The 26,475-nt window shown below is 45.1% G+C and overlaps 1 protein-coding gene across 7 annotated transcripts in view; it reads left to right on the forward strand.

Moving 5' to 3' along the window:
- Nucleotides 1-26,475, forward strand: part of GPATCH8 (G-patch domain containing 8) — a 473,369-nt gene that overhangs the window by 256,420 nt on the left and 190,474 nt on the right. For 5 of the 7 annotated variants that reach the window (XM_069634273.1, XM_069634274.1, XM_069634275.1 and 2 more), the window contains one exon: nucleotides 19,161-19,228. In XM_069634273.1, the coding sequence (XP_069490374.1) occupies nucleotides 19,161-19,228 (68 nt within the window). Of the gene's footprint in view, nucleotides 1-16,165; nucleotides 16,211-19,160; nucleotides 19,229-26,475 lie in introns of all 7 variants that reach the window. The other 2 variants (XM_069634277.1, XM_069634278.1) reach the window with 1 other exon arrangement.

Consider the following 26,475-nt stretch of genomic DNA (forward strand, 5'->3'; position numbering starts at 1 on the left):
TAATAATCTATTACAATACAGCTTCTACTGAGAACCCCCTGCAGCCTTCCCAACCCCTTACAACGCACTGCAAGCCCTCTTTCGCATTTGAAACCTCTTAGGAGCCTGGGACAAGCGCCCCGCTTCCCAACAGTTTGAATTGCAGGAAAGTCAGAGTTCCGTAAGAGATCTTCAACAAGTAAGTATTCACTTTCAGAGTTACTTAGTGTTCAGGAGCTTCTGAGAATACTCCCCATGTGTTCCAGCATTGGGCCTGGGCAAGTGGTATGGGCAAACACCCAACCACACGAATCACCCACTCAGCCTCGCAGGATGCAAACCAGACTTAAGGTACATCATACCCAAGCCAGCATAGTACCTTAGGAGCTTCAGAGTGAATGCCTTTAGGATGCAGCAGCACAGGGCTCCGTCCCGGATCTTCTCTGGAGAGCCAGGAGTAAGCCACTAAAGCTTCGGATGGATTCAGACTTTGGAACACCATGCACTGCAGAATGGCTTGAGGTCCCAGCGTATTGGGGTATTGCAGTCCAGCATGGTCACAGCACGTAGCCTTGGCAGGGAATACAATGAATTCCTGCCAAAGACAAAACTTACACTAAGGTTGTTACTGCCTGAAATAGCAGGGGAAGACCTCAGAAACAACAGGCATACTTAAAAATTGCAAAAAAAAGGAGGATCCCACCATTTTAGCAAAATAGCAGCCCTTCTGTGCGTTACCGAAGCCGATTTCACAGCCTGCGAGTAATAGGACTAAAAAGTCACTAAGGTAAAACCATTGCCGCCAGCCATTCAAGTAAACTTGCAATTGTAACAATGCTGCTACAGTTAAGTAAGCTAGGGGATACAGTGTATACCACCCAACACTCCACATAAGGTTCAATATATAAAACATAGGATGAAAATCCCTCTTTACCACTTGGGAACAGTAGTTCACCCAAGTACATTAAAGAGAAATTAAGAGGGAAGCCCAAATGGGCAACCCAGCCTAAGCCCAAAACTTATAGGAAACTATAACTCCAATCATATACTATGGAGAGACACAAAAAGCCCATAAAAAGAGTAAGAGACTAGGTTAGAGGGGAAAAAGGGTACCACTCGCCTAGCTAGGAGAAATAATCCTCACGTCCAAGCAAATAAGTTCTGGGGTTGACACAGGTCAGGAAGATGTACCACAAATATGAAAATCTTAACTAGCACTGTTCAGTCCAGGCACAATTTAATTCTCCTCTCGAGTTGATTGGGTCCAACACCTGGCAAGATCTGTCCTTCCTTTGCTGACCCAATCAATAATTAATGGACTATGTAGGAGTAGATTGGGGTTGATACTCAAATGTAAGTAAAACACTTCCATGCTATAAATGGAACCAAGTGTAAATTAAAATCCTCCAGCTCTCTTTTCACTCCTCCTATGGTCTACTGCTCAGCACCTGTCAATAACAAAAGATCCCCAGTTTGGTTTGAAGTCAAAATTGACAACGCACTCAGAGCTGCTCCATGGGTCGTGTAATGCCCATGTCTTCAATAGAGTCATGATTTGCTAATCTACTCTAGGTAATCTATAGTCTGTGTCAAGACCGGAGGCAAGCTTTATCAATCGTGTCGCCCTGAAAGAATAATCTCTGGGATGGCCTCAGCTCCGATTTATCCCAATTTGAGAAACTCCCAACTGTTAAAGTATGGCATACCCCTTACTCTTCTAAACGGATGTCCTAGGACATGCTCATGTCGCCTAGATACATTGTAAGCCCGGTACTATTTTCTCAGAGCCATGCTGCTGCTGTTTCAGTTTGGTGAAACACCAAGGCACTGATGATGAACCTGAAGACACAGGTGCAAACTCCCAGGAATTGCCAGCCCAAATGAACAGAAGGAATCTCCTATATTCTGGGGGCAGTGGGAACCGTGAGATCTAGTCTCACTAGCCATTTATCTCTTAAAACATCCCTCAAGAGATGCACTCCTGCCACCTTGAAATAATGATAGAAAACCACTTACTGAGGTTCATTTGGTTTGTCAATGGATGAGCCTTGCCCTTTCTGTGTACTAGAAAAATGTTGCTCTGGAAACGCTCCTGTGCAGGTTCTGCTTGTACAGTGGCTCTTTTTGCCATAATCACCTGCAACTTCCTACTACACCTCCTCTGAGTTGTTATGCCTTTCCTCTCCTTCCCCCCAGAAGCTCACTGTCTCTCGAGCCCTGGATCTCTCTAGTTTGGATTATTGCAACAGCCTCTTTCTAAATCTACCTGCTTTCTACTTTCCGGCCTTTGCAACTTATCCACAACAGGACTGCAAGACTTGTCCTTGGCCTCGAGCCCTGAGATTGTATCTCTCCAGCCCTGAAATCTCTCCACTGGCCCCCGGTGGCTGCAAGGATTAAATTCAAGGCACTTTGCATTGTCCACAAGGCTTTCTGGGTCCAAAATACCTTCAGCTGTCCCTCAGTAAATTCCTTCCTTCCTAAGCTCTTCCCTCCTCCACCTCTAACTCCCTCAGGGTCAGTCGTTTTTCAAAGAAACAAGCTGGGGGTAGATCTCGGTCTTTGGCTGGGGCCTCCCTCTGGAACAGCCTCCATGCCACTCTGAAACTTGAGGAGAACCAGCTCCGGTTCTCGGTGCACTGGGCCTAGTAGGATCGTCGTTTTGTTCTGCCTTGTTCCCCTCCCTTGCTTCGTCGCGCTCTGAAACACTTGTGTACGACCGCGATATAAATAAAATATCAATATCCCGTCCAAGAGTTCAGTCTTCCTTCAACAATTAAATGTGGTTGTTGTAGGACACCCCAGATGGAAACATCAGTCTGCACCACCCAAGCTCATTGCTTGAAAGCTTCTTTCAGTATTGCCAAAATTGCGCTGTTGTGTCTGATTGGTCGATCGATCGCCATACACACTCTCAACATGGACTGATGGCTTCTTGCCTGGACGTTGCTCTCCATTTTTTTGTTTGTTTTTAAGCACTCTTGTCTGTAGCACTTTCACTCGGGGTTCTCGATCGTACGCTGGATCTTAAATCCTTTTAACACTCGTGCCGGACTGAATGCCACTTGTATTCTCGCAATGGTTCCACAGTATGTGGGAGATTTCACTATCACACGGAAAGCCCAAACTTTAAGCTGCAGCCTAAAGCCCGCTCCAGTTCCTAAAGAAGTCATGCAGACTTTATAACTCATTCGACTTGTTCTCAATGTGTAATGTATGTTCAACTAATTGCAAAACCCAGTCTCTATGGTGACTCAGTGCCTCTGAAGGCTCCATTGCATGCGTTATGGGGACCCGGACCCTTTGGGTGGTATTCTCCAGTGCTCATGATTTTTGCACAATTTGCAACAATTGCAACACTGGTCATCTATCGTACTCCTGCCTACCTTGATGTTTTCCCCAAGAAGACTCGGCCCTAGTAATTATTTTGGCCACATACAGCCGAAACTCGAGTTTGCACTGTGTTTAAAACGGGTCTATGCTTACATCTGGCAATGTACTATGCCGAACTAATGGTAGAGCACTAATGTGCAGGTTGAGCCAACACACAAGTGTGCCTCGAGGTGTATTTCTTTGAGGTTTTTTGATCTTGATTTTTTTTGTCTACAACTCCATTGAGCTGTCTTTTTTTTTTGTTTTTTCCTGCACTTGTTTTTCATTGCACCTGGTTACGGGTATTGCTTCCAACACCTCTGGCAGGTTGTGTTAATATTGCTTGTTATCTAATCATTCTTAGATGTGTTCTATATTTTTGTGTTTGGACCATATATTAAATATTTTCAGAAATGTTTCTATCAAATTGCTTTGGTTTTAATGGTTCTTTCAATTTGAGTATGACCTCCTTTTTTTAATAGCCCGAGACCTGTTGCTGCTTTTGTGTTTTGCTATCTCGCAATGGTGTCGGTTCCACACCTGTACGGTAATAATCAGCAGAGTTCTCACATGAGCACTATGCGTTTTGCTGTTGGCTGTTTTCTGGTTGATCCTGTGCAGGGCTAGCTCATTTTCTTATGCTGGCCAGTAACCCTAAGTGAACCCTCAAATCGCTAGGCAAAACTTACCTTGCAGATCTTTCTCATTCAGTTGCATGGCTTCCTGGTGTGCCTTCCTTGCAGCTCAAGGACCCCGCCCCCATCTTACTCTGTGCAAGGGTACATTGTGCACCCTGTTAAGGAGAATACGTTATATAGTGCAACTTTCTTTGTATTGTTATGTAGCTAATCTGAGCCACTGTCTTTCAGTATGTGAAACAAACTTGTTTAAGATAATTGTTAGGCACTTGGAGACTGTTATAACGAGTGACTTGAGACATCCAGAAAGCTTTGCAGATATTTAACTTCGTAAAACGGTACCACGATCAGTGACTCGCCACCAAGGATCGGGAATTCGTTTGAGTGTTTGGGTGGTATTGCACCCATGTTGCACTTTTCCTTTTTTTTTAGAACTACACATCGGATAGTTCCCCTTATTAAGTAGTTTTTCTGCAGAAGAATTGCCACCATTAAATGCTCATTTGTCTGTAAACCTGCTTTTACAGACAATATGGTATGATTTTTGCAAGCAGAATTTAGGCAGGTTTTTACTTTTTAAATCTAGTTTAAATCTATTCTTCATGTTGATTTTGTGATGAATAGAAAATCAACTGGCATCTCTGTTCTGCTGAAGTGTGATATACCCACTCCTCCCCCTGCTCCGTTTGAAATTCAAATGCATGCTTCGTGTTTACCCACTCACAAGTTGTTGGTGTGCCTCTTGCCTGCATGTGCTTGTCGAGTCCCTATTTTCTCCTTTGCATGCTACGTTTTAATACAGCAATAGATATTATGTAGCTTCTTGTTTGTAAACCCCACTTTAATGTTCTTCAAGGGCGAGCGTCTCCATTGTGGGGCCTTAGGTAGGTCGTTTTCAATAACCTCATCAAAACCGAATCATAGTGTTCAAATACCCACATGGTTACCTGCGGTCTAACCGCATATTCACTAGCAATAGGACCCTGGGTTTATTTACTATTTGCTGACAACCCTCGTGTTGAATCCCAAGCACCCAAAAGCCGACTGGGGGCATGCCCCATTGGTCATGTCTACTTCCAACAATGAACAGGGCATCTCTGCTTCTGGACCAGGGAACGCAGAACGACCAGCTAATGGGGGAAGACAGACGGTGTGGAGGAGCGCAGGGAGAGGGAGGCGGCTGGTTTAAGCCATCACTGTCAAAACTTTGCTGAGGCTGCAGCATTGGTTGTGATGTTGAAAGCCCCATTGGCAAAACCAAGCAGGGACTGTTGTGGAAGAGGCACAGCATGGGGTGAAGAAACTCTTCACTGACACAGGTAGTGCATCCATTTGATGTGATGGGATAGTATCAATGACGTGGATTCTCCCAGCGGGGAATCTATGTGCGAAGCTTGATGTACCCACAATAAACATCAATGGATGTGTGTGACAGAAGAGTAGCTTCAGAAAATAATGTAGTGCTGTCTGCCACAAGGTGTCTTTCTGACCTGTTTCTTCTCTCTAGCATGAGCACATCGCAGCATTGTTCTTTGAGAGTTTCACTTTATTTTGTTTTAGGGAACCATGTTCAGCAGTTAATTCAAGCAGAACTGTCACTTTGTTCCGCTGGTCGATTTAAACTGTTGTTCAAGTGCCTGGCCTCCTTTGCTTTACCAGCAGTTAGCTTATTGGTTGACCAATGCATTTTTTTAAGCGTGAAATTGATCTGACCTAAACATTAGCCTGGCTGAATTGTTTTGATGTAATGGCCCCATTGGTTAATGTGATGTGCCATTAAATGTGACCTTCACTTGTGGAGTATGGCACTCACTGCTGGGCCCACGTTTTATATGTTCATATGCTTGACTTTCTTTTCCATTAGGTCAGATAATTCAGACTGCAGTACGTACTGATTTGGGTTGGGAATAGTACGTGCTGATTTTGTGGACATTCACTATGTTAGATTTTGCATTTGTTTGCTAGGACTTGCCCCTGAAAGCATCTTAAAGCCAGATTTTTCACAACCCAAACTTACACAAAACATCTACAACCTGTCCACTATTTTCAATACTTTCTGCTGTTCGTCCTACGGCTACAGGACAGGAAAACCTTTTGAACAGTTGAACCCAGTTTATGGTTGAATAGGTGCGAGCAGCACTCTGGTCATCAGTCTGTTTTTTTTTCTACTTGTGCCTGCAGAACTGAACACAACTTCATAAGTAGGCCATTTTATTTTTGTCTGTTCACTTTAATTTCTTTTCAAGATTTAACTAAATAAGTCTGCTTCATGTGCCGCTTACCTACTGCCATGTAAACCGGCCTTCTGTTTGCTGGTCCTATGAGTGGCATTTCCATGCTTTGGATCCACACATTGTTGATGCGCTGCAATGTGCTTTCTGTAAATGTGTTGTGGGACGGGCTATGGTGGTGAGTTATGAATTATTTTTGGCCCTCTGCTGGACTACTTTAGGAAATCCCCTCATGAAAAGGTGAGGGGACAGATTTTTTTTCTTAATTTTATTTTAAAAATATTAAAATATTCCACTGTTTACTGCCCCAATAGTACATTCCCACAAAGGGAGACGTTTGCATTCAAATGCCGATGCCAGAGTTCAGAGCTTTTGCATTTCACCACTACTCAAAGGCCGGTTTTCTGATACCTTATTATGCACTGTCCATATATCCACGGTTTGCTTGACCCCAAGGCGTTTTGTGAAGGGCAAGGGTGGACTGGACCGCCTTGATAGTTGTCGAGGCTGGCTTACACCTTGCGCCCTACCTACACTCTTCCTTCACACAATTTCTGCTACGCTTCCCACCCCCCACGCCTCTTAGCTGTATCGTATGCTCATCCTTGGAACTCATCATTGCCACCTCCAGTTTACCAAAGAAGGCAGTTCTTTCGCCGTGCTCAAGGCTCATGACCTCTCTGGCCACGAAGTGTTATCTAACTCGCTTGATTAGACATAGCTGTCACTTCACAGTAGAATTAATTGCCTCCTTCCTGATATGTGCCCAGGGCTATGAAAGCTTTCCTCCACTTCTCCTGATGCACCTGCATTACCAATGGACCCTCCGCCAGTTCCACCACCACCTTATTTGGCCTTTCCATAGGCTTTGCTTTCTCACAACCTTAACGCACTGCCTGGTCTGATCTGAGACCCATGATGCAGAGAAAAGGGGGCCATCCTGCTCGCACTTTTCATGAGAATGGATGGACTTCCATTTCTTCTGAATGCGAATCCCAGAAAGCCCTGCAACGGAAGAGTAGGCCCTAGCGAACCGAGGAGATTTCTGAAAATAGCATAAACGGAGGCAACCTATGTGAGAAGATCACAAAATCTGAGAATCCTCATTCAATCCAGCTTTACAGTTTTGATGACTGATGCAAGTCTCTTCCAACAGACACTGTGCCTGGCTTCACATTGATCGGTGCAACCGCCTCACTGCTACAATATTTTGGAGCAAACCTAGAACCTCAACCTATGCTTCGACACCTATTCTGTAAAGCACAGAATAAAAGCTTCTTGAATTATGGCGTAAAGTATATTCGCATTTGGCATTCATCCCCAGGCAAACAAACACTGTCTTGCAACCTGAAAATGCGGAAATGGGTCATTGTACTTGAAACCATACCAGATCGATAAACGAGCCATCTTCAGATCGAAATTTGGTGTGAAGCTAAGCAGTCTTCTAGCTCTTGGCCAGCTGGGCATTCCGAGCACATTATGATAAAGTTCCTAGGTAGAATCCAGTAGATTCAAATTCCACAGTGAATGGCTGTTTATCATTGGTTGACAGTTGCACAAAAACCCTGTCTTGCTTTCTGGACATTATGCTGTCCTTTTATTTCTAGGCAAGCCAACATTCAAGTGGGCTCATTAATTTTTTTCCTTGATGCATTAAGTGTGTACGGATATTCAGAAACAGCTTGTACTCGTGCGTCCTGTCCCCTTTTCTCCATACTTGTGGGACATTCTGTATTTCTGGACGGGACTCGGGCACTTTTGTCAAAACAAAAAAGCTTCAAAAATGTGATTTCTTCACTTTTTATTTTTACGTGGGGTAGAACACATCCCCATAACCCCACCCTCCTGAGCTCCACCCCACGCATCGCCCTTCAGTCCTTTTCTCCACGTGCTCAGGGCTGGACGCGCTAGCATCATTGGGAATTTTTATTCCCTTTTGTCCTTCCTTCCTGCTCTGGTTCAATGATCATCTAGTCCTCAGTCTATGCCGGAGAGTCTGGGATTCATGTCCTGTTCTTCATGCAAATGTCGCTTCGCGAGGGCGGATCCCCATTCTCTTTTCTTGGAGGGTCTATGCCCGGAACATCGCTGGGATTCGTGCTTCTATTGCGACTCACTCTCCGTCCGGGCCGTCGTCTTCTTCGGTGGGACAAAGTGTTTCAGTGCATTCCTCCACCTCATTTCCAGCTTTTCAGCGACGAAACGAAGAAACGCCCGTTAAGTTATTTACTTTTTTGGACGCCCCGGCCAGGGGACTCATTTCTGGGTTCTTACAGGTCCGGCAGGGGCTTGTGTAGCTCTGTCACCAGGGATAGGTGCCTAAAGGGCCTAATAGGCGCACCAGATTGTTCTCCGAGGGTTCCTGCAGCAGACCTGCCAAAACCGGACACCATCCCGAGATTCACCTTTTGGGTGCTAAGGTTCAGCCAAGTTCTTCTGTGCTCCTGGGTACCGGGGTACACCCTGAGGTCTCCATTTCTGGAGCTTTCCGCACTGATACTGGGGTATGCCCTTAGGTCTCTGTTCCTCGAGCTTTTCATACCGAGTCATGGCTCGAGGCCCCTCTTGAGGGAGCTATACGTCCCGGGTTAAAACTAGAGGTTCCTCTTCTTGGGGCTAAGGTCAGCACCGATGAAACCTTTTTGAAGGTCTTGTCAGTGAGGTACGGCCCTCAACCGTCCCGCGCTCAGGGTCGTGGTGGTACCAGTTCTGTCGAGGAGGCCTAGAGGGCGGGCCCGGACCATAATGGCTCCAGTACCGGCTCTGACGAGGTTCCTCCACTGGAGGCTAATTCTGGGGCAGTTTCTAAGATGTCCAGTAAACATCCAAGACCTCCCAGTACTGGCTCTGCCAAGGATGCTTGTGTCAAGGCTAAGGTGTTACTTAAGTCCCCTGAGGAGACAATTGCCTCATCTCCAGATGTGACGTATTTCTCCTCAGGTGTCGACAAAATGGCAGCCCCAACCTCCATGGTCCACGGCGGCCATTTTCGATACCTCTCTGACACCAACGTTCACGTCGTCTGGTGCTGGGAGCATTTCTTTTGATGCAGAGCAGCCTTTTCCACGATATGTGGACAACAAAAATCTGTTCCGCCCTTCATTCGACTGGTGTGCTCGGACACCGTTGCCTCACACAGTCTCGCTCCCTGCTGCTTCCACTCCACTGATCTGTGTGGATCCGGCCGGTGGTGGGCCCTCATGGCAACCATCCTCCTTGCGCTCATGGGGGTATGCTGCTCAAGAGCAGCCTCTTCCTGTGCCAGCACGAAAACCTTCTGCTGAGGATGAGTTTTTTGGGAAGTTTCAGACGCTCATGCACTCTGACCCTATGAAGGCATATTTTAAATGTCTTTTCAGGGAAATGTACCCTGAACCTCCTGTCCCGCCTTCTGCCCCGGCCGTTCCAACACAGGTCCCGGTGGTGCCACTTCCTCCACCGCTTCCTTCTGGACCTCCTCCATCTCTCCATCTCCCCCGCAGTCTCCTATAGAGAAGACACCGGCAGACCGGGATAACACTTTTAAACCTTAGGTGGTATGCGTGGTGGACCATTCCTCTGTTCCTGCCTCATTGGATGAGCCTCAAGTGGATCAGGATAGCGATGAGTAGCCCCGCTCGGTGAGAGCGTTCCATGACTGGGTCCTGGATATGCTGACCCTCCTTGATATCCCAGTACCTGAGCCCCCCACTCCTCAGGAGGGGGTGCTTTCTGGAGCCTTTACCCTGTTAACTCGGGAGCGCACCAGCCTGTTCCTCCAGAAGAACGTCCTGGCTGAGGCCCGTAAGGTCTGGGATAAACTCCATGCCTAGCTGCACCTCAACAAGAGGATTGACGCTTGTTGCAAGCTTCACGCCTCTGAGGAGATAGCCTTATCAGCTTGTCCGCTCCCTTCCTCAACGGTGGTGGCAGCTGCCACCTTCCAGTCCAAGCCGGCCTCTGCATCTTCAACAGCAGCGGCCCAAATGCTATCCAAAGAGGACAACCTCCTGGACACTTTTGGCAAGAAAGTCTTTTCGCCAATTCGGTGCTCTAACTTCGTCAAGCTAACACCGAGCTCATCCTGGCCGCTGCCAATCTGAGTCTGTGGAAACAGATAGCCGATTTGCAGGAATACATTCCTGCAAATAGGCTAGACTATTTCAAAGCCGGTTTGTCGAACTCCAGACTACTGGGAGCTGCGGCACACCATGTAGATACCTCGGCTAGAGGCCTTGTGGTCAGGGTTGACACCTCCCACCGGGCGTGACTCCACGCAACCAAGTTCTCAAAGGAAGTGCAAGACAAAGTACTGGACCTTCCTTTTGATGGCAAGGAATTGTTGCATTCTTCTACAGACAAGGAACTCACAAAGACAAAAGCGAGTACCCAAACCGCAAAATCTTTATCGGTCCTGGCGAAAGCTCCAACTAAGACTCTGTATACACAGAGGTCAGGGTCCAAGACTCTGTCCTTCTCTGGATTCGGGGGGGGTTTCAGAATCGCTGTGCGTGCCGTACTGAAGTGCCGGTTGGTGGGCCCGTCGAAAGTAACAACGGCAAGGTGGCCGGTTTTTTCTCTTGCCCATCAGCCTCCTCTCCAGGGTCAGGTAGTCTCCCTGCCGACAAGTCATCCAAATGATGTATCTGGTCGGTCGCACGAGACTCTGGTGGGAGGGCGAATCTCGTCTCATCTAGGGGCGTGGCAGACCACCATCACCGTAGACCGGTGGGTTTTGTCCATCGCTCGGGCGGGCTTTCGCTTGCCCCTCCCTTCCAGCAGATCGGGTCGCCCTCCCACAGAGCTGAGGTACAGAAACTTCTAGACCTCAGAGCGGAGGAGCCCGTTTCCCTCAGGGAGCAAGGCGAGGGCTTCTACTCCCGTCTGTTCAGTGCCCAAACCCAACCAGGCTGGCCTGTGCACAATCCTCGATTTCCCAGTTCAATCTTTCTCTTCCCCAAGAGAAATTTAAGATGATCCCGCCTTGCCAAATAAAGTCCTCTCTTCAGAAGGGTGACTGGATCAATGTAGTGGACCTTCAGGACACATACCTGCACATTCTGATATGGGGGCCGCATCGGAAACATCTGTGGTTCTCCCTGGGAGAGGAACATTTCCAGTTCTGCGTGCTCCCTTTTGTTCTCAGCTTGGCGCTGCATGTCTTTAGGAAGATGTTGTTCATCGCATCTTTCCTCAGGCTGCAGGGTGTTAATGTATACCCATATTTGGACGATTGGCTCCTACGCATTTCTTGCCCACAAACGGCATTGATCAATCTTCAGTCTCTCCTCCAGCTCAACTGGCAGAAATATTCCATGACGGTCTCTCAAGACCTAATTCTCCTGGGTTTCTGTTGGAATACGGTCAGTACCAAGGTGTTCCTAACGACTGACAATATTGCGGATCTATCAGACACGTTTCAGCTCTTCCACCAGTCTTCGCACATGATGGCTTGGTGGTTCCAGAAACTTCTGGGCCTCATGGCTTCTTGCATGTTAGCCCTTCCTCTTGCACGTCTGAAGATGAGGCGTACTTAGCTGGCTCTTCAGAGCTCTTGGTCTCGGGCTTCGGAGCCCGATTCCAAGATAATTCCAGTTTTATCCTACATGACGCAGGATATACAATGGTGGTCTTCGACTGACAACCTTTCAGTGAGGGCCTTCTTCCAGGAGCCCTGCCCACACGTGACGGTTACCGCGGACTCCTCCCTTCTAGGGTGGGGTCCGACGCTATGTCACCTCGAAGTATTCAACCTTTGCACTCCTCAGGACAGGCAGTTTCATATCAATTATCTGGAACTCCTGGCTATTTTTCTGGTGCTCAAAGCTTTTCAACCGTCCATCACGAACAAGGTAGTCCTTATTCGCACAATTTCGTGGAAATGGTTTACATCAACAAGCAGGGTGGCACCAAGTCACCTCTCCTGGTGGACCTACTCATACTGATTTGGGAATGGGCCATCAGCACAAGATTTGGCTCCTGGCTGCACACATTCCGGGTCACATCAGTGTAACTGCAGGCTCGCTCATCCGCCAGTCTTCACAGTTACGAGTGGGAATTGAACACATATGTTCTCTCCACCTTTTTTTGACAATGGGGCACTCCAGAGGTGGACCTCTTTGCAACATTTACAAACAGGAAACTTCCTCTGCATGCATCCAGAGACGGTCTCGGGGTTTCCTCCTTGGGAGATGCTCTCGAGATTCCATGGCACAACATGAAGGCTTATGCTTTTCCTCCACTGCCTCTGATTCATCGGTCACTCTGCACACTCAGTAATGCGTTGAACTGCAATCTCCTCCTCATAGCTCCTTGGTGACCAGCCAGATTCTGGTTTTCGGGAACTGCAGCATATGTCTAGTCTTCCTCTGATCAGATTGCGTTTATTCCGGACCTGTTTCACCAGTGCGATCACCAGGTGTGGCACCCTTCCTCACAATCATTCAGCTTGGTGGCCTGGTGCTTGAATTCAGATTTGGCACAGTTCAGCTTGTCAGAGGATAACATGCACATTATCCAAGCGGCCAGAACCTTCTACGAGGGCTCAATATAGGAGCAAATGGCTCAGTTTTTGCCACTGGCACTTAGCTAAACCGCTTGATCCCAGGCACGCTACGTTTCACACTGTTTTATCATTCGTGTCTCACTTCGCAACTTTTTGCATTCATGACTGGTCTTGCACGACATGCTTATCTGCCATTGCGACATACCTGTCCACTGACACCTGTTCCTTTTTTCCTTGAAAAATCCGGTCATCAAAAGGCATTTTGCAAGTTTTCTGCATCTTTTTTTTTTTTGCCGGTTCGCACTCCTCATCCCAAATGGGATTTGAATGTGGTCCTAACTTTGTTATGCCATAAACCATTCGAACCTATGGCCACTACCGAACTCAAATACCTTTCTTGGAATGTCGCTTTTCTGATTGCAGTGACATCGGTGAGGCGTGTACGCAAGCTCCAAGCTCTTCCGTTGGAAAATCTGTTCTTCACTTTCCATAAGGATGAGGTTGTGCTCCGCACTCCTTTCCTGCCTAAGGTGGTTACCAATTTTCATTTGAACCAATCGATCTCCATACCTGTCTTGTTTTTTTCCTAACCCGGTATATGATGCCGAGAGAGTCTTGCACAACTTGGACGTTAGGTGAGCCCTGAATCTCGACATAACGAGTGAACTCAGGTGCTCCTAACAACTTTTTGTCACTTTTGAGGGGGCCCCCAAGGGAAAACCGGCTTCCAAGGCAACTATCTCCCGATGGATTGCCTCCTGCATTTCAGAAGACTATACCATCCAAGGACTTTAGCTCCCGAAAGGCATTCATGCTCATCTTGTATGTGGAAAAGTAGCTGCTATTGCTTTCCAAATGCATGTTCCTTGGGAAACCATTGCCAAGGCAGCTACGTGGGCTTCCCCATCGGCTTTTTGTAAGCATTATTGTTTGGACCTGAGCTCCAGGGCTGATGCCCCAGTTTGACCAGGCTGTTCTTAAGAACTTGTTCCAGGAAGGGTAGCGGGGGGGGGGGGGGTTCCATCCACCCAAACCAGCTGTGGTGCATGTTTGGGAATCTCCCACAAGTATGGAGGAAAGGGGAGGGGACGTAGGAGTATAAAGTTACTCACCGTAGTGACTAACTTACTCCTAGTCCATAGTCCCCTTTCCTCCATACCCCCACCTGCCGTTCCCTCTAAAAAGTATCCCCTATTATTGTTTAATTGGTCTCAGACCTGGCGATCGAAAAGGACTGAAGAGCGATGCACGGGGCGGAGCTCAGGAGGGCGGGGTTACAGCCATGTGCGGTACCATGCATAAAAATAAAAGGACAAAAATCAAATTTGTTTTGCTTTCTTTGTAAAAAAGTGCTCCGGTCCCGTCCCGAAGGACTGAATGTCCCACAAGTATGGAGGAAAGGGGACTATGGACTAGGAGTAAGGTAGTCCCTACAGTGAGTAACTTTGTTAATTTTCCTATTCCAACCCAGTGGTCAAAACCTACCTGGAAAGTTTTAGATTTGTATCCCCCAGTTCGACACCTATATCCTGTCTGGGCATTCAATGTGGTACTAGAAGCTTAAGCTCAAACATCTTTTGAGCCTATGGTTCCCATAAACATTTTAAGTGCAAAATAGCCTTCCTGGTGGCTCATTTGTCAGCCATAAATCAATGTGCTGCAGTCCCTGTTGACTTCAGAACACTTTAGTCTTCTATGAAGTATGTTTGAGGACACCCCCAACCCCCACAACCTCCCACTTTCTTTTCACAGTTCTGGCGTCCATATCAACTATGTCCATTGCTTTTCTTACGTGCCTTTTTAAACCCTTTGACTTGGAAAGGGCTCTGCACTCATTGGATGTGCAGAGCTCTAACGTTTTATGTAGACGGAACATGGTTAACCAGGTTCTCAAACAGGGTTTTTGTAACATGGGGTTGGTCACTTTCATGGGAAGCTGGCTACTGAGGCTGTAATAGCATGATCATTGGTGGCTTATACTAGGGGCGTGTAGGATTCAAAAGCTCTCCCTTTCACAAGAGCTTCACATCCATGCAATTAATGCAAACGTAGCATATTTAGCCTTTCAGTGATATGTCCCTATTGAGATGCATTGTAAAGCTGCAGTCTTGTCCCACACGCCTTCATTGTCTAAATTTCTCCATGAGCATCAGTGCACAAGCTGATTCTCTAGTTTAAACTGTCCTCTGACCAGCCCAGCCTCCATCCGAATGTGAATGGGACACAGACGTATGTAAAACGTACTGAAGAATCTAATGTGCTTCTAATCCAAAGTTTCCTTTCTGTCATATATACTTCCTCCTTCCCAGCTCAGAAACGCCATGAGGGGGTTCGTATATATTGCTGGGGAAAGCCAGATCGAGAAGGGTTGGGGGGGAGGGGGAATTGCTCTCACACATGCACGTCTACTTATTGATAATTATAAAGGGTTTTGCTGTGCCAAATGGCTCTGTTCGGTCGCCGTAGGACAGATGTTCCAAAAGAATGGAGGAAAAGGGACTAGGGCAGTACTATTCAAAATATTTTATACTAAGCCTGCCCTTGAGTAAAATATTGTTTCCTAACGCCCAACCCCCACCACCCCTACCAGCGGTAAACGCTTATATTTTATTTGAAATACAGTCACTGTAACCCCTTTTTAAACAGTCTTGCTGCCCCCTTGGACATCCTTCGAGTTCCTGAGGGGTCGTGCAGGCGGGGTTGCAGGTTGAAGACCACTGGACTAGGGTCAATTGGTACAGTAGTCACCATGGTGAGTAACCCAATGCATCTGGCACGTGAGGACGGTGGTATATTCGTACTATTCACACATTAAATTTCTAAAACCTATTGAAGGTATGAACTACATGATCGCCAAAGATGGGCCACAGGTCTGCACTTTTTTTTTTAACTTCATTTGTCTCGTTTGTCAGTACATTTTATCCATTGCTGTTCATGATGGGTTCTCCCCAGAGGTTCTCAGTGTGTTGGCCCTAGTTGTCTTTGTGCAAGAGTGGAAATCTTAATGGAGCCTTGTAAATGGTCACCTAAATTAATGGAGTGAACGCTTCCACTAATTGTGGGAATAACCTCATTCTGCAACGTTGATTATATCCCTTCTTCCTGTAAATAAACGTGCAACCTAACTGGCACTCACATGTTTTGCTTTTTAATTGATTTTCCTCGGGTGTATGCCCTATGAGTTCCTAAATTTGCTACCATGTGTAATACTGTGGGTCGAACACTGCATGCTACGTTCAGGGTGATGTCTTTCCATGTGTGGCGAAACATAGTCTGAAATATATCAATGGAAAGATATGATTTCCCTTTCCATTCCCCTGTTCTCCCGACACAAGGAGATCGGAATGGAAGGGCATATCCACCAGTGTTGCTTTTAAGGCATGCTGTCTTGTCTACCATCAGCAGCCTGTATGCCCCCTTCGCAAGATCTCTGCCTAACAAATGGTGTTTCTTTTTTGCAGCATAATGATCCTGGACTTGTTGTGGTGATGGTAAACTTAGCTGTGGTAATTTTGTTTATTTTGAGACTGAATTTCCTCCCTTTTTGTCACCCGTGCACCAATGTTAGGCTTCTCCTCTTTCTCTCTGTTGTAGCCTTCATCTTTTGCTTGGTCCTTTGATTTATTTTCTGCACATGTGTCTGATACTAGTACATTTAAGGTTCATGGTAAGAAGGGATATACGTGAAAGCAATGCTAACTTTTTCAAACCCTACTTCCCCCATTTTCCACAACCTTTTACAGCGCCATGAAAAATAATCGGTGGCCAAATTTTCCTTGACCGGTTTTGCCTCTGCAGGTTTTGCCCCTATGACAGCAGGCTGTTGTAGCTAATTTCTTAAATTCACTCGTACTGATTTAAACATGGATTCAAGCATAATATTTGACTGATTTATATTACTTCAGCCATTCAAAACGCTTTTCAGGTATGTTTTTACTGGTTAAAAGGACCAGTCAATTAAGATGCGTGTCTCTATATTTTGACCAACCCCCACGCAAAACATAAATAGTATTGACATGTCAGTCTGCGCGATCAATCCTGGGACATGCAATCTGCTCCTCCTGTACTTTTTCTTGCACTCAGTTTATCAGTGTATAGCTATGAGTGACACTGCATCCATACTAAGTGTGGTACTCATGGTCCCTTTGCTAAGCGATTGCAGTCATTGTTTTATACCTTTGGGCTTGAGGTGACGGCGACTGCTACAAACTTTCTTTTGGGATTTTCCCATAAAAGAAAGATTTTGCTCTTAGCAGTGTTATGGTAAAGTTAACCAGCAATTCATACTGGCTAGATTATTTTAGTCAAGACATACATTGATGGGCCTGGCTACAAACCCTTTCTATAGATTAAGGCATTGTGGAATAGCCTTCACAAAGCAGCCAAACGGAGCCTGAACCTCCAGCACTGGTTCTTATCACTTTGATTGTCCGTTTCATGCAGTATCATGCCACCTCTCCTTTGCAGTGCTTTTAGTGGCCTTCATTGTACAGCCTTTCATTTGAGATATTTACCTTTTTAACTTGACCAACTCCACAAGGATGTTTTTTGGGTAGAAATGTGTGAAGTCGAACTTCATTGAGGTGGCCAAGCAAGCCACTGCCTAGCAGCGGTTGATGCATTGTAGTTTTGACAATACACATGCATATGGTCTCTTTGCAGGCTTAGCATGGATATGCATTGTTATAAATTGCGTACAAGTGGTTTATCAAATTCACATTTCTTGTATGCTAACGATGAATACACAAATTGGAATGAATTAATAACCATTGATTTAGGTATTACCTTCCTTATACTTTTGATGTAAAAAACCAATGCTGTGCTTGATTAAGGTGCGATTGGACAAGACTGTAAAACAGCTCTTACTTGGCCAGTTATCTTTTCGTATTCTTCTTATTCTGCCTAGTGACATTTTTGTTTTTTTGTTTTGCTTCTGTGCCCTTTGTTTTGCTAGCCTGGCATCCCTTTCGGTAAATGCCATCTTAAATGTTCACTTATACCTAGTGTGACATCCTTGCAGTTGTTCCCGTACCAACTTTGTTTGCTCACACGTTTGAATCGCTCCACCCACTTCATCTATTAGAGGTTTGTCTCACTGCTTTTATTATAATATATCATTATTTTCGCCAAGCCTTTTGGATGGCAATCTAATGTTGTGTTTTGAGGATTTTGCTCAAAGGGTATGAATCTTAAAGTCTATAACAGCTGCTGCTACACAGTAAAGGAAAGCCAACAAGTCGGTGTAAGACACTATGTGCTGATACTGCATGAACTGGACTACAACAAGTGATGATCCCCGAATGCCACGGCAGCAAAGCGAAATCTGGATTGTATACATTTTGTAATGGTAGTTTTAGGCGGAGTATGAGCCATGCTCCTCCTGCTGATAATTGATCTTGCAGCAGTCAGATTTGCAACGCTCCCAAAGATTCCTCTCATCCAAGACTTTAAGATGAGTTGTAATCATGTAGCCCAAAGGTATACTTTCTTGATGTATGGAAAATAGGACACAACTAATCATCCTATATAAACATACACACCTCCAATTCCCGAAGTGAAAGAAGGGAAGTGTAAACCCTCTTACCTTCCCATCCTACTGTGCTCCAGATAAGGTATGTACTCTGTGGCTTACATCCCTCTGCACAGCACAAGTTGTGATGTCTTAATAAACCAGTAAAGCTGTGGTAGTAAAATGCTTTGTCTGCCCCATTCTGCTTCCATTTGGCTGGTTATCACTGGAACGAATTGTTAAACAAATCTTCTGCATAGTTTGGATTAGTTTAAAGTTAATTTTCTTTGCCTCAAGTCCTTTTCACAGCTTACTAAGTCGCCAGTGAAATACTTGCTTTTCAGCTCCTGTTTTTCATCTTTAAACTGATGAAAACCACAATCGGTATCATTGTAGGGAAAAACGGGGTCACGAAACTTCCTTAAAGAATTTAACGTCCTTTATTGTCGGATAAAGATGTGGCCTGAACTTTGAAAAAAATAATAATCTAGTCCATTCCTCTAGGCTCTGACAATTTGTAGACTAGCATTGGGGTGTTCCAAATACTATCCTTATTTGTATTCGAGCCCAATGGGGTGAGTGTGGGAATGCCAATGGCATTTTTTTTATCGAAATCAAGGCTCTTATAGCTTCTCACTTGAAGTGACATTATGCATTAATCGAGTGTTTTTCAGTTAAGCAGTCGTACGTTACTGAGCTACCAGGAGTTTGCAATGCTCAGAGTACTCTTTTGGGACTTGATATTTGGCCCTGCTGAGTGTTGCTGTCCAGCACTGGCTTTAAGAGAATACAGTGAGACATAATTGTAAGCTGTGAGAATGGCTTGTTGTTTGGTTCACTAGCTTTATGGTCTCTGCACTCCAGGGCAAGATTTCTAACTACTTACATTGTAACATTGGACGGTGGTTAGGGTGCTGGTTGCTGACCTTTCTGTGTGTTCGTTCCAGGAAGGAGAGATCCCATTCCGCTTGTCCTCAAATATGACGTCCTCGGTGTGGGTCGCATGGAAATGGAGGTAAGTTGAGCTGAATAGTCGCTGTGCTTCAAGAAAAAGACTGTTTGTGATCGAAACGAGCCTCTCCAACTGTTAATCTACAACCTATCTGCTTGTTCTCGCTAATGTTAGTCTTTCTGTCACCATTCTGTTTCCTGCTCGTCTTTCTACTAGAACAGGGTTATGTAAGCAGCTGTTTATGCAATGGCTTTTACTAGTGGCTCCAGGTAGCTGCAGTATGGGTTGTCTTCCAATTCATAACCTTTGAGCACCTTCCATGTTCACGATTTTCTGGTACACTTTTTATTTCTGAGAGTCCTCATTACCCAGCCAGACTGACTGAAAAGTAGCACAGGAAAAATGTCTCCTGAATAGCTGTCTTTTTTCAGCACATCTTGTGAGGTATACTTGAACACCGGTTTTAGGGAAGTGTTTTCCACATCCCTTTTGGTGAGGCATGTGAAGAAACCAACCTTGAGTGGAAGCTCATGGTGTCCGCCAAGTTAAGGCAAAACACTCATTGGTTAATGTAGCAGCACAGTCAGTCTTGTCTTTTAGGAGGGGATGAGCTTGTACCAAGGTCCAATTAGTCCATTCATATTAAAGTACACTACATGTAATAGACTATACACATATTTGCTGTCTTGTGAATCTGTTTAGACTCTCAGGCTTAGGTCGCCATCTAGTGGTTGGTGCAGAGTATTGCAAGGTTGTCAACTTGTGTGTTGCTGCACCCACTATCCCTGTTCTATGTTTTCAGAACTCTCAAGTGTCCCATGCCATTCAAGAGATTTTTCTTTAAAAATTGAAATTCAGAAAAAAATGCAAAGAAAAAACAGGATTTGGATGGCCTTCTCGCACATGGCCAGGGGAGACTTGCGTACTCTGGTGCACCCATGATGCGCCACACATTTGTCCTCTGGTTGTGTTTATTTTCCACCATCGTTTAGGTACTTGGAGTAAAGGTGGAGACTCTTACGGGCCTGATGTCAGTTTCCCACAAACTGGCTTATTTCCAAGATACTGATGCCAACTGTTTAATAAGTGCTTGAGTATACAGCAACATAGCAAGTATATAGTTAAAACAGTAAGTGGATAAGGCATGGATTCCACTTTCCTCCAGGACAGCAAGTATAGTAGTCTAACATAATGAAGAATTGTTAGGCCTATGAAAGTCCAAAAAGCAGGTAAGAAAGATTGCAGCAACACGATTCCTGCTCAAACAGCCAAAAAACAGTACTACCAGAACTACAGTAGTGGTTTTGAATAGGTCCTAGTTCACCTTTATAAACCAGTAGATACAATGTAGCAAGTTTACTTTTTATGATGATGTAAACTGCAGTAATATTAAAATGTGATTAATTACTGGTAATATCTAAAATTAGTCCCACTTCCAACATCTGAAGGGCCCTACCACGGACCACAGAAACATGCCACAGTTGACAAAAGTAACTAAGCAACTTAATTTGAGGAGTTAAGATTCCAAAAGGTCTCCCATAGAAAGGAATGTGGCCAAATCCACAGGTCTGCTGCAAAGCCAGGGAAGTTCTGCCCTCTACACCACATATGCAGTAGAAAAGGAAACTAGCAAGATGAACCCTGAGTTCAAGGAACAGCATGCTAGGAAGAGATGGTTGCATTTGCAGTACAAAGCTGACTTTAGGTCATGCAGATCAACAGTAGAGGGTAGATCTCTAAATCCATGTGCGTGCCAGGCAAAGTGCAGGCTAAGTGTTGAAGCAGTTTTGCCGTTTGGCGGACCGGAGGGTATAAGGATTGACCAATTTGTGGAAGTGTCGGAAGCGGCCTCCATACGCTCATACGCGAGCACGTACGTGAGGTGCGGCTTGACACCCCCCTGTAGGTCCTTTTCTCTAACCTCAGTGGAGCGAGGTGGTAGCCGAGTGAGCGTGGAGCGAGCGTGGAGCGGAATGTGGCCAGGTGGCCGATACGGCTTGGATTCAGGGCTCGTGTGGATCCTCTAAGGTGCTGTTCTGGTTGCTTGGCGAGCACTGCAGTGGAGTGGGGCTGCAGATCCGCGACGACGCAGTTGAGCCGCAGTTGAGCGGTGGGTGAGTTCCCTAAACATACTGGGGAACAGTGTTGTGGCCGGCCCTACTAGGCAGTAGACCAAACGGGGCGTAGGGAGTTTATGAGCCCGGGTTGACCTCGGGGGTGGAATACCGCGGCCGGATTGTGGCTGGTTGGGTTACAGGCCACTCCGGTCGTGGCTACAAATTACTGCTCCCTACGACTCTTTTTCAAACGCCAGTTGTCTGGCACATAAATATACTCTTTGGGGTGCCGGAGGCGGTCTCGCGCAGCAAAATATTGCACACGCCGGGTGGAGGTGCGGTCTGACACGGCTGTTTGTTCTCCTTGCCCCTATTTAGTAGCGGCGTGCACCTCTGTAGTGTCTTGTTTACACAAGAGATATAGTTGAAGCTAATCAGTGCCATGAAGAACGGACACTAGAGATGGGAGAGGAAGTACTCAAGTGCCGGGACTAAAATTTGGCATAGCCTTAAGTGCAGGACTATAACTCCAAAATGCGATCTGAGTCCTGGCCATTTGCCCGGTTGGCCGAGTGATTGCTGGTGGTCTCGAGTAACTTCCCACTGGTGAAACTTTGGTGCACAGGGTCTGTCTGTCCACAACCTTGGAGATGAATAGGGAGTAGGTAGTAACATCGAACCTAGCCGACTGAGGCTATCTAGCCCAATATAGCAAATAAATAGTGCAATACACTAACAGTGCAGAGCTAGGTGTATCTACCGGAACAGTTAGCGCACTATTATTAACCCTAACGGATAATATCTGGAGATTGTGGGATGTAGCCTTTGATCCAGAGATGGAACAACAACAGTATACTTGCTGGAAAATAAAGTGGATTGAACCCTGCTAATTGTGAGTTGTCGAAGCGAGTGGTTTGGGTACTCGTAGAGTCCTCTTGAGACGTCTCTAATGCAATCAGATAGGAACCTGAACCATCCTGTGTACAACTTAAGGAAGACCAAGTCAAGAACAGTTGCTTGGGGTCCCGCTAACAAGAAAGCTGAGATGGATAATCTGATGCCCAAAGTAAAAGCAAATAAAAGGTCTTCGAACAATCAAGGTGTGATTACTTCCTTCTTTCCCCCACGAGAAATAAACTCTACTACAATTGAAGAAGTTACACCTGACCAACGAGAAAATCCTTTACTGAGTATATCAAATTTTGTAGATATTGACAATAACTCACTATTAGACTTATGTCTAAATATTCAGAGAAACATGACACCACAACCTGAAGTAAGAATCAATAATAACAGCAGTCTACCGATAGATAAACCTATGAACATACTTTCAGGGACTCCTACGGTCAGAGATCGATTAGAGAGACTCTCCGCATCTCCTAACCTGGCGTTAGCCTCAATGGATGATGATCCTGATGAAATAATTGACCATATAGATAAATCTAGTACAGGGCTAGCCGAAATTGTGGAGATTCAGGCATCGGTAGCCTCGCTGCAGTTTGCACTTAAGATCTTGCTGAAAATGTCGGGGCGGATTCTAGCCAATATGGACATCCTCCTCAGGGGAAATAAGGAGAGAACGATTTCGGTCGAAGATGTGGAGGCAAATCTATCTGAGGCAATTCATGTAACAAGTGAGATTGATAAGCAACAAGATTTGGAGATCAACGTGGAATCAGACAGAGCCGATCCATTCTTCTCCAAAAAACAGAAGTGTTTAGCAAGAAAAACAAACAAGGGCAAAAGAGCCGAAGCCACACAACTAACACCGACAGAGAAGAATGAGAGGGGAATTAAAAATCTATATCAGAGTAAGGCTAATAAATGGCTATCACGATCAGAGTTTTTGACACGATTATATTCTGTCCCTCAACTGCGGGTACTAATTTCAGATGACTTTCAATTTGTCGAACCTTTTGAAAGGGCCGAACCCTAATGTCTCAGCCATTCACTGTAAATTTGTAGCCATGGCGGATCTGTTAAAGTACAAAGAGGAATTAAAATCAGTTGACGTGGAAGTGGATGTTGACTTAAATGAAATAGATCCTAGCTGCCGGGAGGAAGAGGTTGCCGTTGTTCTGGATACAGTACCCTGCCCCAACATACAGAATGATAAAAAAAAATAGAAGCGTCTGATGTCCAACAGGTTTTGAAATGGTTGGCTGACGCCCTTCCTGAGATCTTAAGGAAACCATGAGATCTATCTGTTGTATCCTGGAATTGTTGGGGTTTTATGCATTTACTCACACCAGAGGGCTCTACGAAATTGTTTGATAAATCTAGCTGTTTCTGCCTACAAGAGACTTGGACATTGGACCCTTTGGTATTAGATGGGTATAGGCTGTTTTACGCTGCTGCCAAAAGAGGTGACAAAGGCAGGCTATTTGGTGGATTGGTGACAGGAGTGGCTAATATCTTGGGCTCCAGGCAGATTGGCTCGAACTGTGAAAGCAACTTACTCGCAGTCGAAGTGATACTTGATGATATAGATTCTTTGTTTTCTTTCTTGTTGGTAAATCTTTACAACCCACCTGGAGCAATATTAAGCGAACATTTGCAAGACTCATTGCAGGATGTGTTGGCAAATTGGACACCTGTAGCTACTAATTTGGGAGTAATGGTTGTGGGTGATTTCAATTGCCATTTGAGAGGACGGGTGTGTAAAATGCAGAATTCTAAATTGAAAGAGAAGGATATCATGGTTCACAACAAAAATGATATTGAGGGCAGTACCTGAGAATCCCTGTTTGAATCTTGGGACATGATAATGCTTAATGGCAGAACAGCTAGTGATTACCCTGGATAATACACTTGGTCCAACGGTGCTGCTTCCAGCACGTTGGACTACATATATATATGTCCAGAGTTTCAAGAGCTGATTGTTGACTTGATAGTTATGCCCAATGTGTGGAGCGATCATGCTGCATTAAAATGTACGATGAATATTCCTCAAACAGCCCTCAGTTAGCAATATGGGTATTGTAAAAGTCAATAAGACAGAACCAGGATTTCCTGGTCATATAAGAATATCGCTCTTGCGGCAGAAACTCTGGGAAGAGTAGTGCTTAAAGAGCTACATAAATTTAATGATATGTCTATCAACTCCATAGAAGACTGGATCTATGATTTCTCAGGCAAACATGCTGTAGCCCCTATGAGGTGTATGACAAGCAGTGTGGGGAATAAACTACCATTCGATAAAATAATTAGAGACATGAAGCATAATTGTAGAGCTGAGCTTTGCAGAGCTAAGAAATCAATGGCCCCCGGGGAAGCTTACTATCGGACAGTTAGAGCGATTAAAAATAGATATAGATCGACCATTAAGGAGCAAAAAAGGGCGGACAAGGTTCTTACTTGGCAAAAACTAGTGAAGACCATATGTGAAAAGAAGACCTGAAACATCTGGTCTCTCTTGAGTGAGGCTCAGGGTACACAGAGAGGAACATTGGTTAACCCCATTGAAGCAAGAGTGTGGGTCACATTTCTAGAAAACAGAAATATGGTGGGTGAGGAAATAACAATACTAGGCAGGCTGCCTTGTGAGGCCCCTTTTTCTGTAACGTACGAGCTCATCTTGAATAAAATCAAAGAGTTAAAATCATCAAGAGCACCGGGACCCAATGGTTTGGCTAATGCTGTCATGAAAGTATACCCAGAGTTTTGGGCAAGTTTGCTAAATATCCTGTTTCAGAAAATATTAAAGACAGGTAAAATACCCTGTTCATGGCAGATGGCAGTATTATTCCAGTCTTTAAAAAGGGTGATAGACTCGACCCAGGCAACTATAGGTTGCTTTCTATGCTTGATGCTACTGGAAAGATATTTGCCTCACTTTTGCTCAATGAGTTACAATCTTGGGCAGAAGGCAAAGGAGTATTGTCTAGATTCCAAAGTGGGTTTAGACCAGGCTACTCCACTGCCCATAACATCATGATCATGGATATTCTGCGAACCAGAGCCTTATGTACTGGATCAGCCCCGCTCTATGCATTATATATAGACTTTACAGCGGCGTTTGATTCCATACCCCGTAGTCGGTTATGGAACAAACTGTATACAATGGGCTGCCCTGATGGCCTAATATACTATCTAAAACTCTTACATTCAAATAATTCAGTTAAATTGAAATTAGACCAAGAAGGCCACACAACCCAAAAGGTTATACAAAACAAGGGTGTCAAGCAAGGATGCGTAACGGCTCCTTTAATATATAATCTATATACTTATGACATCCCTAATGTTTTAAATAAGGTGAGAAACTGCCCGCCGAAAATTGGGGAAGCTAGCTGCCCAGTACTAGCATACGCCGACGATTTGGTGATATTTGACCATACCATCGACGGGATGCGAAGATCTGCGGTTGCATTATGGAAATAGACCGAAGAGAATGGCCTAAGCATTAATTTAGGGAAAACAAAAATTATGAGATATACAAAAAAAAAGGTCTCCCGCGTGCAACTCACAGTAGGGATAGTGAACATCTCATATGTCCCTCGATATTGCTATTTAGGCATTGACTTTGAAAATACTGGGGATTACTTGGCATGTAAACAAACACGCTGTATTAAAGCTGCACAGTTGACTGCCTTATTTTATAGATTTACGATCAGCCACAGCGGTTTCACTTTATGGGGTATAAGGCAACTCTATATACAGGTGTTCGCCCCGGCGATAATATATGGCCTGGAAGCTCTATTAGAGACTGACCTTAGATGGCTACAGATCTTAGAGGGTAAATTATGGCGACGTGTGCTTGGTCTATCTCCCTCTATTCCGGTGGCCATCATTAGATTAGAATTGGGTCTAACCTCCCTAAAGGCATTGGTGTTAAAGAAGAGAGCCGCGTTATATCTCAGAATGACTCGTGATACTAGTAATGATATATTCACTGCGGTACACCAAGAAATAAAAAAAGAAGGCTCGACCACCTCAATTATAGATCAGATGAACAATTTGCTCTCTGAAATAGGCTGGCAATCCAGAGATGGTAAATACTCAGACAAAGTAAATAGAGCATTGAGCAAACGCATTGATCTCTGGGATTGGCTGGAGAATTCTGAACATCTTAAGAGTCTGAGCAGCTACCAGTTTGTGCAATATAGACTATTTGAATTTAGGAAACCCCAGAGATACTTTAATATCTGTCCATCTATTAGACTTAGACGGTTCATATTACTGCTTCGCCTAGATTAAACAACACGGGGAGAAAAGATAGGATGGCCGTCGAGGAACGTATCTGCCGATTATGTA

The sequence above is a fragment of the Ambystoma mexicanum genome, chromosome 13 (assembly GCF_040938575.1).
Source record: "Ambystoma mexicanum isolate Mex_15411 chromosome 13, UKY_AmexF1_1, whole genome shotgun sequence".
NCBI lineage: Eukaryota > Metazoa > Chordata > Amphibia > Caudata > Ambystomatidae > Ambystoma > Ambystoma mexicanum.